This window comes from Lotus japonicus, chromosome 1, assembly GCF_012489685.1.
Source record: "Lotus japonicus ecotype B-129 chromosome 1, LjGifu_v1.2".
Lineage (NCBI taxonomy): Eukaryota > Viridiplantae > Streptophyta > Magnoliopsida > Fabales > Fabaceae > Lotus > Lotus japonicus.
In genome coordinates, this window is record NC_080041.1 from 126,394,751 (window position 1) to 126,411,323 (window position 16,573).

The window sequence follows — 16,573 nt, forward strand, 5'->3', positions numbered from 1 at the left end:
TATTATAGCTATATATAACTTTGGTTTCTTTATGATCACTTTTTCCTTATTAACAGAGATAGATATATAGGTTCTTCTGATTTAAGCAGAGATTAAGTCCAAGTTCATGTAAATGCAATCTTTAATACTTGTTAAAGAGAGCTTTAACCGTACTATGCCGTTCGAACATGATTGTAACTAGGTTGTGCATGGGAGGAGTAAAATATGTTGTGCCTTGTAGAAAAAAGTTGTGGATTTAGAGAAACTAAAAAGCAATAAGGCTGCTGGCACTATATATATTTTGCTTTACTAACATAATATGGAGACTTCTTTGGGGGAGGAAATTAACTTATGATGTAGAACAAGACATCTTAGTTTGCAGGTTTATTAATCGATGTGATACATACTTTTTTAGTTTATGATTTCTATTGTACTCCATTTGTTCCCTAGTAAAAGGTCTTATAATAAGGAATGGAGGGAGTATCTTTTTAAACAATATTCTAATCTCATTTATATTCATATCTGATCTCATGTGGGGAAAGTATTTGAAGGTTGATTTATAGTTTATCATGAATTACTAAATATTGGACACATTGAATCTGGAAAAAATTACCTATATCTGTCACGAACCCTTAGATACTAAAATGAGGTATTTAAACTTTAAAGACTATTACCTCTATTAATTTTTTTAAAGGTTAGGTCAAAATGTCCTTTTTTTACATAGGAATAATGAAAAAGGCACAATACAAAACAATCAAGTCTAAATACAAAAATGAAATTACTAAATCACTAAAACGAAAACCCTTACTTGGGTGGCTTTAATTACCTTTGAGCCGACCCTAAATTACAAATCGACTCGGATAGCTAAAGAGCTTGCATTGATAAATTGAGATAGAAGTTAGAACATATTTAACTAATTAAACACAAACAATTAACCTTGTTCAAAAATTTATGCTTCCATGACGCCTATTACATTTTAACTTTATCAATAAATGAAGCAATTGTCATCTCAAATCGTATTATATTTTATTTGTAAATTATTAAAATACTAATTTTAAAATTTATTATTATCTGTGATGATATTTATTATATAAAACAATTACTTATTATTCAATTACACAAGAAGATAATTAAGGGTTTGAGAACCCCCTTCTCCCAACTTTACAAGTCATGAGAAACATAAGAACCAAAAACATGAGTTCGTCTTTTTTTTCACCCACACTTTAATAAGAGATGAAATTTGAAGAGAGAAAAATAATAAGTATAATAAATAATGTAATAGAAAATAAGAGAAAATAAAAATAGGTGACAATAAGTAAGGTAAAAGAAAGAGTTAGTCGTGATCAAAAAAAGAAAGAGTTAGTCTGAGCATATAATTAAAAGTTAATTTTCTCTTCAAAGTGATATAAAAGTTGAACTTGAATAAGAACAATGGAGTGAAGATAAAATATTGGTCAAAATAATTGTTGCTTGACAGGCAGACCATTTTTGGCTTATTAACTACCTGTGCGCATCATTGTCACTTTGTCTTGTCGTTCATCGTGATCGTAATGCGTATCTTTGTTTTATTTTAGTGATATAGATCTTATAATACCTCCATATATACTACGATATTAATTTAACTGCCAATTTAAATTCTACAACTAAGTTTGCATAATTGTGATATATATGCAAAAATAAAGAAAATTTCTGATCATTATAAAATAAAACATACTTTAAAAAGCTTGTGTCCTTTCATGGTCGTGACCTCTTGCTATACACTCAAGCGGGTGTGGAGACCACAAGTTTTCAGTTATTTCAAGTGTCAACTAATGATATATTTCAGTTAAATATAAATTTAGTTCGGTTGAATAACATGATAATAGAATATATTTTGTTCGTATATTAAACATACATACACCTATAAAAAATATAGGAAGATCTATGATAACTCAAGTAGTAAGAGATGAGTGACATATGAGTTGGGAAGGAAAATGTCCAAGGATCAATCCCTAATAGGTGCAATTTAAGTTTCTGATCTAAAAAAAATAGAGTAGTGTTTCATCCACACATCTCTTTTGAGGTGGAGAGGTGAAATTGTGAGAGAGATGGGAAGAAAAGAAAAAGTAAGAGAGAGAAAATATGAGATGTGATAGATAATAAGATCAGAGAGATAGAAATAAAAAGAGGTGAAAATAGAGTGTTTAAAAAATGAGGTGTGTATATATCATTACTCAAAAAAATATAAAAAGAAAATAGAGAAAATGAGAAATGATTTGATAAAAATAGATAATATGATAGAAATGGAAGAAAATATATAAAGATAAAGTGTGTGAAACTAAAATAAAGAAGAAAAAAAGTGTGAATGAATCAATGGGCATGATAGTGATATTCATATCACGCACATAAAATTTCAATTAAATTAAAACATTGATCACAATTATATATACTACAATTATACATTGATGTTATAAGATAACTTCAACATAACCTCGAGCTTGAAAATTCGTAGTAAACACCGCTTAATATGCACCAAATTAAGATAGAAAAACTTATGTTTTGTTCAATTTGGTTATTTTAAAATATTTATCAAACTCTCTTTAACTTTTGAATAAAGTTTCATACATACTTTTAAATTATTTTCACAGAAATAAAAAGAGAAAAAAAATAAAAATGAGAGATATGATGAGTGATATGATAGAAAATTAAAGAAGAGAGATATAAATAGAAATGAGTGAAAATGATATTGAAGAAAAAATAAAGTATGATTGAATCATGACTCTTAATATTTGTATCCTCTTCTATAAGAATGAAACACATTTTGTGGTCAGTCATTTACAGTTTAATATGAACGTTCATGACACAAAAGTTAGTCATTATTATTGATGATGGATATCCTAGAAGAAAAAAAAGTGATAGTGGTGTTTGGTGTTGGAAAACACACATTTGCACACAACTTTTTCACATCAAATCACTTTTGACAAGCAAAATCAAATAGCATTCTACTTTAAATTAAGTTTTCTTCACACTCTAATATAAGTGGAAATGGAGGGGAGAAAAGTGAGAAAGAAAGAAAAATGAAGAGAAAGTAAAAAATATAATTGGTTATGTGATAAAAGAGAGATATATATATAGAGAGTGCAGATGTAAATAAGGTGAGAGTGTAAAAGAATTATAGCTCATGTCTTATAAGTCTTTAATTAATCACACTTCCACTATGAGAGATAAGGAAGAAGTGAAAGAGAAATGTGAGATATGATAAATACACTGATAAAAAAAAAACGATAGAAATTGAAAATAAATGAGTAAAAGTAAAATGAAAAAGAAAAAAGAGTGGGAATGGATCAAAACTCAGTATATATCTATCGCTCGATGGATTTGAAAGTTAAAATTATCTGATTCAGGATATAAATCAAGTCAATGCTAGCATTAGAATAGAATACTTTTTAGTTTATATATACTGTACGCTAGCCATTGAATATCATCATTCCACATCTAAGATTACAGTCACATATATCTAATGGCTGTCTAATCTAAGGTTATAAAATATAGGCATGACAAGGCACGGTTTACATTTGCAAACCCAGTGGCCAGTGTGACGTTGAAGAAAATATTCTTCCAAACGTTCTCATATAGATAAGTAGACCAAGGAACTGAGTCACTTGAGTAAAATGCAAGTTTCATCAAAGCCCATATATTGATTAGTTGGATGATATGATTACATTCATCCAGGGTACTGAGTCACGCCCATTCTCTTCCATACCATAATGTCATAGGGAGGAGTCTTCCACTTGCAATGATCTCCATTCCATCTTATCCTTTTGCGATGATTGAAATCCAAGAGCATGGTGTATAATAACTTTGTAACTGATCACTTGAGATGGAAGAGTAATATTGGTGTGGAATTAAAAAATAAAAAACAAAATTAGAATTGAAGTAATTTTGTAAGGGTTATCCTATGAAGGTGATTTAACCTCACCTAATTGCTAAACATTGATTGATGGTTAAGATTAAAAATTATTTAATAGTCACATGACAATTAAAGAAGAACATGTTAACTTCTCTTTTGTTTTGTTAAGTAAGGTTGTTTAAATGACTCATGGGAAAGTTTGAGTTAATAATTCATCATCCAATCACATTAAAGATAAATGTGTTCGGTCAAAAAAAAAGAAAGATAAATGTGTTAGAATTTCTATATTTTATTTATAAAAAATCATATTGGTCCATTGAGTTGTGGGTTAGTAACCCACATAGATCATTTAGATAAACCCTTGTCAAGTTGGCTAGTCACTTGGTTTTGTTTAAGATTAAAATCCCTCTAGCAACTTACCCTATGCGGCTATGCTATATGCATATCCGTATCAGTTTCCTTCTCAGGTACATGCTGACTTTAAATTTCCTTAAGAAATTAGATCCCTTGCTAATAATCAAATTTCTAAGATGCTTATTATCATTTTGAATAAAATGAAAAGTTCATAACCCATAAAATGTCTCAGGTTTAGGGCTCATTTTGCTTGTGTTTGCAAAGATGTTCCAAAAAACCTTTTTATTTCCAAAGGTTAATAAGATTAAGGCATAAGACAAGACAAACAATACTTAAAAATTAAGGACAATCAAATCCTAATGGGAGCAATACTACAAAGCATCACAAATACACATTACATTACAAGCTCGCTAGCTCTAAATCATATGAAACATTGTAAACCCAAAAGGCAAGAGATAAATCATCACCATCACTAACAATAGAACAATAAAAATTCAAATGGCAGATTAGAAATTTAGAATGCTGCAAACCTCCAGCTCGTCGACTCCATTTTCATCACTCGTTTTTTTCCCCTTTTTTATAGTGTAGAGGTAGCTGTACTAGCTAAACTCTAATCTTGTCATTTCACTATGAACTGCATGTGAAACCACTTGTCATAGCTCAAAGGTGATGGGGTGATGACTGGAGGGTGAGGAGAAGAGATGGTGGTGGTGATGGGGCGGGCACAGGGAGACGAAGATGAAAAGAACCCTACTTAGAGGATAGAAAACTCATACAAAAGAGAGGGTAAAACCTCTCATAAAGAATGGAGAGACCACGTGAGGGAGGAAGCCCTCCTTGGGGGAGGAAAACCTTGGACGCTGGAGGATGTGAACAAGAGGTGCTAGGGTTTCAAGGGGAGGCTGTGAACAAGATGCAGCACTGCATCACGTTTCAAAATAACCATTTAAAGGACTTCAATGTATCATGATAAGCTGCACATTGATCCTTGTAGATTCCATTTGGGCTGTTTCAACAACAATGCAGTGGCTGACATGTGAGTTGGATCTGCTCCATGAGGGTTTTGATTATTAGAGTACAATGAAATGCCATGACAGGAAAAATCCTAAGCAAGTGAAGACATATGGAAAAGGATAGGCGAATGCTTGTAAGATTGAATTGGTTGATCAAATGGAGTTTTAGACTTTAGGGGGTGATAATTTGAGTGTTGGTGTTCTCATGCTCAATTATACAAGGATTGATTGAATTTGAATAAGGGGTATATTGACTTCTGACTATAATTATTATACTTATTTTGTTTGTAAAGATGGAAGTAAACCCGTTCAAAAACTATGACAATTCTTCAAAATAAATGACTTTCAGAGTTCGAACTTTTGTTCTCACCTTCATACTAGTAACTTTCAAGTTAAAAAGATTTGAAAATTGCTAGACAAATTTAACTTTATTTTTAGTAACTTTTAAGCTGACCCAACCACTTCCAAATTATCTACTCGCCAACATGTAATTGACTTCCAAACACTTCAATCTGTGAGAAACCAACTTATCAAACAGAATTGACTCAGTCCTTGAAAAGGAATGATTGGTAACATTATAGAACACTAAAACTAAATAATTTAACAACGAAAACCTTGAATACAAACCAACTTATCAAACATAACTGACTCATTACATGAAAAACAATGGTTGGTAGAATTATGGAACAGTCAAACTAAAATGATTTAACTAAAATTAAAAGCACCTTGAAGTTAGAAATTGCAGACCAGAAAGCCACTCTAAACACTTATTACATGGTAAATTCCTTTTGCGGTGACAATCAAATTGGAAGAATTATATTATTTTACTAAGTTTGTGGCCTCAAGTTATATCTCAACCTTCAAATGCTATAAAGGAATAAGGTTAATCATCATATTAGTCCCTGTCTTTGTGTCGCCGTCTGATCTAGGTCCCTCGCCGGAAAAATTATTGTAAATGGTCCTCATGTTTGAAAATTATTTGGAGCGGATCCTCGTCGGAGCCCGGAGCTCCGGCGAGTGCTGATTTGGATCACTGACAAGGATAAAAATGCTTACGTAAATTATAAAAATAAATTAAAAATAAAAAATAAATTACACATCAGAAAATTAAATTAAAAACCCAAATTAATTAAAACTAAACTTATTAAGTAAAATTTAAAAATCACAACAATCTTTTCACAAAAACAAACTTTCTACCTTCTTCTTTATCATCTTCTACCATCTCTCATCAATTCTTTTCTGAAACAAATTGTCTCCATCTTCTCCATCTTAGCAAGTGTCCACCTCTTCCAAATCTTCATCTTCAACGGTTTCTCCAAACCTAACCAGCCAATAGTTTCATCTCAACCCAACCTGCAACCTAAACCCAAAATCCAGACCCAAATCCCAAAAACTCAACCTAGAATCCCTCACCGTAAAATAACACCCTCAAACCAGAGAAATTGTTCAACCGTGGAATACAGCCATAGTTCCTCTTCCTGCAACCTCGTAGTCCAAAGAAGATCGAGAGAGAGAGAAAGAGAGAGAGGGATATGAAGTAGGGAGAGGCGCAGAAAGGAGATCAAGAGAGAAAGGTCCAGATCTTGCTCACGTTTCAATTTTTACCCATACTGCTTCGATCTCCCTCTCGCATCACCATTTCCCTTCGCCCAGCCATCATCTTATGCTACGAAACCTAAACCCCCAAATCAACCAGTACTTCAGAGCCTCTTTTACACCAGAGCAGCCGCGCCGTTTTCCCTTGCCATCGCCGTTTCGGAAGGGTTGAGTCCTTTGAAGAAGAGAGAGTGGAAGGAAGGAAGTTGGAGAGTGACAAAGAAAGGTTGATGTTAGTTTCATGCAGAAGGGATGCAGATCTGGAACATTCCTTTGTAAAAAAATTGGGTTTGACTCATTGTTGAATGAGAAGATGAAAAAGGGGAATCCCTTCGATAAGTCTGGTGCGTTTGGCTTTGGCTCAAGTAGGTCATTCTTAATTTGATCAGTGATGTTGATTGTCAAGCTTATTTTGGGTTGATTTTGCTGGAAAAAAATTCAGCTTTGTGTTCGATGGTTTAGGAGAGTTGAAGAAGGGTATGTCCAAGAAAAAGAAAAGCTTCAGAGTTGAAAAACAAGTGTTCTATTCTAAAGTTTTTTTTATCAAACCTGCAAGTTTTGTTTTCTGGTATTCACAAAAAAAATTCTGGAATCTATTCGCAAGGATTTACAAGTGTTCTATTCTAAAGACTCAATGAAGAAAAATGATGATTATTAATGTAAAAAATTTTAGATCAAGAACAGTGATGATGTTAAAGATGATTCATGTTAATGAAGATGAATTAGGGATTTAGATTGGGGACAATTTGGGGGTGGGGGTACTTTGGGTTTTTTATTTAATTTAATTTTTTTAATTTAATTTAATTTTCTGATGTGTAATTTTTATTTAATTTTTAAAATCCATGTAAGCACCATCAACACAGTCAGCATGCCAAATCATCACTCGCCGGAGCTCTGGACTCCGGCGAGGATCTGCTCCAAATAATTTTCAAACATGAGGATCATTTACAATAATTTTTTCGGCGAGGGACCTAGGTTAGACGACGACACAAAGACAGGGATCAATATGATGCTTAACCCAAAGGAATATCATTATTACTAGTAGATCTTTTAGGGAAAAAAAACAGAGCATAAAAACTAGTAAAATAAACAAAACATAGATTTAACATGTAACTAATCAGGTGTTATGTTTTACAATAAGAAAACCCAATGCCAATCAATCAAGCTTTACTAAGCTTAGCCATTCCCAGACAATTCAAAAGGTACTCTCTATTCAAGTCCATGCTTTGCTCCATCTAGGTATAAATTCTTGCAAGTTACCGGCAAAAGAAGCCAAATTGCATCATAAGAAAAGATCAAGACCTTAACTAAAACTAACTTAATAAGCAATATGAATAATGACAGGAAAGCCTTCATCAAAGCAGCGCATCCAACAAAACTGCAACACATTCTATCAACATAACAAAACGAAGTTGCACACCAATGCTAAACATACACGAGAATGGAAGGTTCAAATCAAGTTAAGAAATTAATAAATGAATTCAGAAATGCATAAAATCAAAAGAATAATCATTAAAAGAACATCTTAGTGATAAATGGGTGTACAACTTCTCAAGAGATATATAAATTGAAATTGAATGAACAAGATCATAGCTTTTTTGTATTCCACAGAGTTCATCAGCATTAACAAATACAATACAAGTAAAGAACTAAACATACAATCAGTATTTCACTATGGACACTCTTCTAACAATGAAGGCTTAAGGTGGAAAACAAAGAAGAAAAGAGTAAAACAAAATGGATAAAAGGAGGAACCTGAACCACAAATACAGCACCGAATTCACCATACAACTTGATATTTGCGGCAGAGAGAACACCAAAAAGGGGCCAAATTGCCCAGCTGAAAATCCCTGAAACAGATTCTTCAAAGCTCAAATTCTTCATCCCTGAGCGCGATTTCCGCCGCCTCTTCTTCCTCCTCATCAAGGACAAAGTACTCATTCTTCTCCACTGGTCTAAACATGTAGAACATGATAATGTAAAATGCAAGACTAGCAATCTCCTCAGCAGCATTACTCACCCATTGATACTTATAAGCTGCAATAGTTCTCAACGCAAACACCACTATTCTGGTAAAATACAGATACCCAATAACAACAATGTAGAATTGCCTGAAGAGTGTCAACTTTGCGAGATTCCTCGAAGCCTTTCCGTCAGTCTTCGAGGTTTCCCTGAGCGATCTAATAGACCAAACAATTGGGAAAATGATAGCACAACAACATATAATATCAACCAGCAAGAACACCTGGTTCCAAGTAACCCAATCCTTGATGAATGGCCCAGTTTCGCCGATCACAACCGAAGCTAAATTGGCAAGAACCTGAAGCGGGATCACGATCATCAACACCTTCTTCTCCCTGTCCTGCAAGAATGGCTTGAGGAAAGACCACCCAGTTCCGATCAAGACAATGACAGTGAAGAGCAAAATCACACGGATGAACTGGAAGATGTAGAAAAGTACATCCCAGCCGTGAGGAAGACCGGTGACCTTAATGTAGTGCTTGTCCTCGGCGGCGCAGATCAGATTCAAAGCTTTGGTGACGAGAAGGACGGCCATGAGGAGATGGATGCGGTGGAACGATCGCTTGTTGGCGTAGCAGAGGTAGACCCAGGCGGCGAAGAAACCCATGTAGGCGAGGGAGAAGAGGAAGAAGATGGAAGGGAGTGTTGTCTGGCCGGCGGAGAGGTAGTCACGGGAGCCATCGGAATCGAGGTTGAAGACCTCGGTGCGGACGACCATGGAGACGGAGGTTTCCGGTGCGCAGTTAGCGAAGAAGAGGCTGTACTCGTTGGGGTTGGTGACGGGGTAAGATCGGTTGACGGAGGCGGAGGGAGGTGGCGAGAGGTCGCGGAAGGTGAAGAGGCGGAAGATGTAGTGGGAATCGAGGACGCAGAAGGAGGGGTTTTGCTGGATCTCCATGAGGACTTGGACGAGGGTTTCTTCGTTGAGGAGGAAGAAACCGAGGCGGGAGGATTCGGGTTGGGAGGCGGAGGTGAGGACGGCGACGGAGACGGAGGAGACGGCGATGGAGACGTGGCCTTTGTGGGTGAAACCGAATTTCTCGAAGAGGATCATGGGGCGGGTGTCGGAGTTGATGGTGAGGGATTTGATCTCGGCGGTGGAAGGGGTAAGGAGGGAGAGGAGGAGTAATACGGCGAAGGAGGATGTCGTTTTGGCCATCACGGTGAACGGTGATTCTGAGTTTCTGATTCAGTATGGGAAGAAGAAGAAGAAGAAGAAGAAAGGAAAAAAAGAGAATAGATCTGAACGTGTTGGTGTCAGTGCACGACGACGCGCCACCTACGGGGAGGTAACATGATTTGATGGGCCTGCAACCAGCCCAGTTGTTAAATGGGGAAGGATGGTCCACTATTTCCTTTTATGAAGCCTGTTGTCAAGTTTACTTTTAACTAACAATTAAGGTTCAAGCCTTGAGGTATTATCAAAAAAAGGAAAATATAACTAACAATTGAGGATTGATTGGTTTTTAATTTTATGGAGTTATTACATGAGAGCTTAGTTATAACAAATACATTACCTTTTCAAATCAAAAAGTTGTATTTTGTCCCTAAATAATAATCCAAGTAGTAAGAGTTGGTTGACATATAAGTTGAGAAGAGAAAAATCCATGAATCAATTCTTAGAGAAATGTAGTTTAACTTTCTGATATACTAAAAAAAGTTTTTACTGCCACAAGATAATTTATACTAAAGAGAGTAGACATTATAAGTTATTTTGTATAATAAAAGATGAATCAATATCGAAATAGAAGAGACAAGTTTATTTTTTTTTCTAAAGACAAATTACAAGGGGGCAAGAATGAAAGAGGAAAAAAAAAAACGATCAACATCCTAAAAAGATAATGGAGCTCACTTGTGCTCTTCTTTGTCTTACACTTTCTCACTATACAATAAAGAATTAAAATTCGTTCGCACCTTGGTCTGGTATAGGGCGGATCGATGTATTTAATAATTGGGCTGAACAAATCATGTATCAAATGGGCCGGGTAACCCATGATCCAACAGGATCAAAACCCAAGCTATAAATAAAAGAGGACCGCCCAAGCGGAGGATCCTATCATTTTCACGCATTTTTACTCGCTTTGTTTACTCTCGCTTGCTCTCGATATTGGTTAGCCTTAGTCTGCGGTTTCATACCGGAACATTGGCGCCCACCGTGGGGCTCGAACCCACGACCACAAGGTTAAGAGCCTTGCTCTAAGCACTTTCGCCGCCAAAGATCTTCCCCCTACATGACTTGCACACACACCTTCGTGAACCTCAAACATGATTCTTTCCGCCTCATCCTCAGAGACACATCTCAATAAAGGAACTCCAATCCCTCTTCTGTACAATTGATCGCCCAACAATGTGTACGACTTGCCTCGCGAATTTGATCCTTAGAGAATGTCAACACATCAGAGCCTTCTGCCTCCAAACACTGTTTGATACGCCCCATCCAATCTGAATTCGCTAAAGTTAACACCATCATTGTCTCATCTTCTTCGATACTTGGGCTGCTCAAAACTTCCTGGATGACTGACTTATTGTTTCCCGGCTTCTTGGTGCTTGCTAACTTTGATAGAATATCCGCCCTTGTATTCTCCTCCCGCGGAACATAATTGACCTGCACTGTGCCTATCTGCTTTATCAATCCCTGAGCTTTCAATAAATACTTAGCCAGCTGTGCGTCCCTCGCCTGATATTCACCCTGAATTTGCCTGGAAACTATCTGAGAATCTGTTTTAATCATTATGCTCTTGACCCCCATCTCGATCGCCAACTTCAAACCTGCAATTATAGCTTCATACTCTGCCTGATTATTGCTTGCTTTAAAGTCAAACTTGAGTGACTGCTCAACTGTCACGCCACCTGGTCCTTCTAAGATTATTCCAGCTCCACTTCCCTTGACATTAGACGAACCATCTACAGACAAACTCCATTCGCCAACTTCCATATTTTTCTCACTGGAAGACATTTCATTAACAAAATCCACCAATACCTGTGCTTTAACCATACCTTTCCTGTCAAAAGTGATTTCAAATTCTGACAATTCAACAGCCCAGGAAACCATTCTTCCAGCCAGATCAGGCTTTTGCAAAACTTGGCGAAGTGGCAAATCTGTTTTTACCACAATTGGAAAGCCTTGAAAATAAGGTCTTAATTTCCTGGCGGATATGATTAGAGCTAATGCAGCCTTTTCAATTTTTTGGTATCTAACTTCAGCTCCTTGAAGAGCATGACTCACAAAATATATGATCCTCATATCATCCTTATTTTCTTGCAACAAAACTGAACTAACTGCATTATCAGAGATGGAAATAAACATTGATAATGAAATACCTGGAACTGGTTTGGCTAAAATTGGTGGCTTGGATAAATGATCCTTCAAACTTTGGAACGCCCTCTCACATTCTTCAGTCCACTGAAAAATTTTGTTTTTCCTTAAGCATTGAAAAAATGGTGCTGATTTTTCCCCAGAACACGGAAGAAACCTGGACAAAGCTGCTATTCTTCCTGTTAACTTCTGCACATCTTTAACTGAGGTTGGACTCTGCATATCGAGTATCGCCTTACACTTATCAGGGTTCGCCTCAATTCCTCTCCTTGTGATCATGAAACCCAAAAACTTTCCGCTTTGAATTCCAAACGAACACTTTTCCGGATTAAGTCTCATGTTATGCTTTCTTAGTTCGCCAAAAGCCTCTTCAAGATCAGAACAATGCGCCACCATTTCCTCTGACTTGACCACCATGTCGTCTACATAAATCTCCATGTTCCGCCCCACCTGCTTATCAAACACCTTATCCATCAACCTTTGGTATGTTGCTCCCGCATTCTTCAGCCCAAACGGCATAGTCTGATAGCAATAGTTCGCCTGATTTGTCATGAAAGCTGTTTTCTCCTCGTCAGGCTGATACATTCTTATTTGATGATACCCTGAGTATGCATCCATGAGGCTAAGCATTCCGAATCCAGATGCCCTATCCACAAGCTTATCAATATTCGGTAAAGGATAAGAATCCTTAGGACAGTGCTTGTTCAAATCTGTATAATCTGTGCACATTCGCCACTTGCCATTAGCCTTCTTCACCATAACAACATTCGCCAACCAAGTTGGATACTTTACTTCCCTAATGAATCCAGCTTCCAGTAACTTATTTGTTTCCACCTTTACAGCCTCTGCCTTTTCTTCGCCCATCTTTCTTTTAAACTGAACAATAGGTTTCGCCCCAGGATTTAATGCCAATTTGTGACATATAAATTCCGGATCGATTCCTGGTAAATCTCTTGCACTCCATGCAAACAAATCCATATTCTCAGATAACAATTTTACCAACCTGTTTTCCTGACTTGTAGTTAAATTGACACCAACTTTCAAGTTTCGCTCACCAATTTGGATCGCCTTAGTTTCCTCTTCTGATTTCATATTGTGCTCACTGAATCCTTCTCGAGGATCCAAAATAATTTCTGACTGTTCTAAATCCACCTCATAGACTCGATGCCCCTCTTTCACTGCTTTCTTACCCATGTGCCCATACTTCTTAAAACTTTCTGAATAACACTTTCGAGCAACCATTTGATCAGCCTTTAAAATTCCAACTCCTCCTTTGCTCAATGGATACTTCGCCGTTAAATGTCTTGTAGAAATGATCGCCCCCAATCTGTTTAGTGATGGCCTCCCAATGAGTACATTGTACGGTGAAGTACACTTTACTACCAAAAACTTAATAGCAAATGCCTCCGCATTCTTCCCTTCTCCAAAGACAGTCTTCAATTCCACATATCCTCGAACAAATACTTTTTCTCCAGAAAAACCCACTAAAGAACCATCATAAGGCAACAAATCATATTCATTTAGCCCCAATTTTTCAAAAGCGTCACCATAGATCAAATCCGCCGAGCTTCCTTGATCCAGAAGTACCCTCTCAATTTCATAATCAGCAATCCTCAGCATTACAACAATTTGATCGTCTTCGTGAGGCTGTACTCCCTCAAAATCTCGCACAGTAAACGTTATATCGGGTTGATTGGTTGTCCAACTTCCCCAATCGTTAGAGTAAACATCATTAATGGAGTGAACGTACCTCTTACGAGCTGAATTAGTCATTCCTCCGCCACGAAATCCACCAAAAATAGAATGAATTCGCCCCTTTGCTTTTCCATCCGATTGCCTATCTTGACCATCACCCTCAATCTCTTTTCCATCTTCGGTTCGTCTTGTTGAAGTTCCTGCTTCATCTGAATTGCTTCGCCCCTCAAGCTGCTTCATATACCCAGCCTTTATCAATTTATCAATCTCCTTCTTCAAAGTAAAACAGTCATCAGTATTATGCCCTGAAATCCTATGATACTCGCACCACTTCTTCTTATCCACGTAACCCGTTGACGGCTTTGGTTGCCGTGGAAAACGAATAACATTCGCCTCCAAACACGTGTGCAAAGCTTCAGTCAAATTAACCGCCAAAGGTACTGCACGGTCATTTTGGTTCCGAGTCCACGTCATCGAATGTCCTGGCCCACGCACTCCATACGGTTGAGCACGATTTTTGAAATTAGAACCTTTATCAAATCGGCCGTCATAACGGTTACGATTATTATACCCTGCGTTGCCACGTTCGGTCCATCCCTTCGAATATTGATCTGTAACCGCTCCTTTTCTCGCCTCGAACTGCTGTTTTTGCCCAGTTACCACCGCATTTAGGCGGTTATTCTTGATCTGATCACTTTGCTCCTCCCTAATGTATCCTTGAACCCTTTCGCGTAGGTGCACCATTGTTTCCACTGGTTTCCTGCTTAAATTACTGTTTAGACCGCCCGGCCTCAAACCCAATTCAAAGGCTGCAATGCAAATTTCTGGCATCTTATCCTCCAAATGAACAGATAGTTGATTGAAACGCCCTATATAAGATTGCAAAGTCTCATTTACTCCCTGCCGAATGTTGAATAATGTCGCCGGAGTCACTTTTTGTGCACGACTGGTAGAAAACTGAGACAAGAATTTTGTAGATAATTCTGTGAAATTGATGATTGACCTTGACGGTAGAGTTGTAAACCAAATCATCGCTGATTTCTTAAAAGTTGACGGTAACATTTTGCACTTCAACGCGTCTGATGCGCCTACAATGACCATTTTCGTGTTGAAATACACTAAATGGTCCTTTGGATCTGAATCGCCATAGTAAGAATCAAGTTTCAACGTCTTCAAATTGTCTGGGACGACAGTGTTCGCTATTTCCTCTGTGAAAGGTTGAAAGTCCACCACCGTCTCAGCCATTCTTCGATCGCCCTCTCGTAAACCCTGAGTCTGATTAAGATCAGTAAGTTGATTTTGCAACTGCTGATTATGTTGACGAAGTTCATTGAGATCGTCCATGATCCGCTGAAGAACATCGGGAGGAACATCATTTTATTGAACATGATTCCTCTCTCCGTTCGCCCCGGATCGAGTCACCATCGTGACAAAAAACGAAGCCTAGATTGGCCAACTTTACGAGGGGATTGTATGGAATATGTGAAGAAGTGTGGTAAATGTCAAATTTATGCAGATTTACATAAGGCGCCGCCTGAGACTCTTAGCTCAATGAGTTCATCGTGGCCATTTGCAATGTGGGGAGTAGATATTCTGGGACCGTTCACTCCAGCCGGTTCTCAAATCAGATTTATTTTGGTGGCGGTGGACTATTTTACTAAGTGGATTGAGGCGGAATCAATGGCGAAAATAACAGTAGAAAAAGTCAAAAAGTTTTATTGGAGAAAATTGGTTTGCAGATTTGGCGTTCCAGCAACTATCGTCTCAGACAATGGAACACAGTTTACAAGCAGGAGTGTAAAGGATTTTTGTGCAGGAATGGGAATTGAGATGCGTTTCGCCTCAGTTGAGCACCCTCAGACAAATGGACAAGTGGAGTCAGCGAATAAAGTCATTCTCAATGGAATTAGAAAGCGTCTAGGCGAAGCTAAGGGATTATGGGCTGAAGAGTTGATCACGGTCATTTGGGCGTACAATACTACTCCTCAATCAACTACTGGCGAATCACCTTTTAAGTTGACTTACGGGGTAAATGCAATGATACCAGCAGAATTGCAAGATGTAACTTTCAGGGTGGCAACTTATAATGAAGAGCAGAACGACATGAATAGAGTGGTTGATCTCAATTTAGCAGAGGAAACGCAAGCAGAGGTTCGTTTGAGGCAGGCAATGGTAAAACAGAGGTCGGAAAGGCGATACAATTCTAGAGTGGTTCCGAGGCAAATGAAAGTTGGTGATTTGGTTCTGCGTAGGAAGGCAAAGGGGCCTGATGATTCGAAGTTATCACCTAATTGGGAAGGACCTTACAGGATTCTGCGAGAGCTTGGTCAAGGAGCGTATCATTTGGAGGAGTTATCGGGGCGAAGGGTCCCAAGGGCTTGGAATGCACAGCATCTCCGTTATTATTACAGTTGAAGTGCAGGGTGGTTCGTTCGGGTTGTTTTGTGTTGTACAGTTTGTTTCAGTGTATGTTTGTCCAAGACTGTGTTTCGTTGTTTCAGTTTTGTGTGTGTTGAAGTCTACGTTTGTTGGTTGTATCGTTTAAGACTATGTTTGTTGTGTAAGATTAAATTTGATGCACTCTTTTCTCTACCCCAGGCGGGAGAGTTTTTAACGATGCATCAATTATTAATGAATAACAGGTGTGCACTCTTTTCTCTACCCCAGGCGGGAGAGTTTTTAACGAGGCATAACCTTTTTTAAAATGAT

The 16,573-nt window shown here is 37.5% G+C and overlaps 1 protein-coding gene across 1 annotated transcript; it reads right to left on the bottom strand.

The window, feature by feature from the left end:
• Positions 1 to 8,398: 8,398 nt before the first annotated feature.
• LOC130730412 (protein CANDIDATE G-PROTEIN COUPLED RECEPTOR 7-like) lies at positions 8,399 to 10,176 on the bottom strand. The gene has a single exon (XM_057582422.1). The coding sequence runs from the start codon at positions 10,010 to 10,012 to the stop codon at positions 8,696 to 8,698; it is 1,317 nt and encodes a 438-aa protein (XP_057438405.1). The 5' UTR covers positions 10,013 to 10,176; the 3' UTR covers positions 8,399 to 8,695.
• Positions 10,177 to 16,573: the final 6,397 nt, after the last annotated feature.

What these genes read in the sequence shown, in the direction of transcription:
- LOC130730412 (XM_057582422.1), bottom strand. Translation starts at nt 10,012, where the DNA reads ATGGCCAAAACGACATCCTCCTTCGCCGTATTACTCCTCCTCTCCCTC.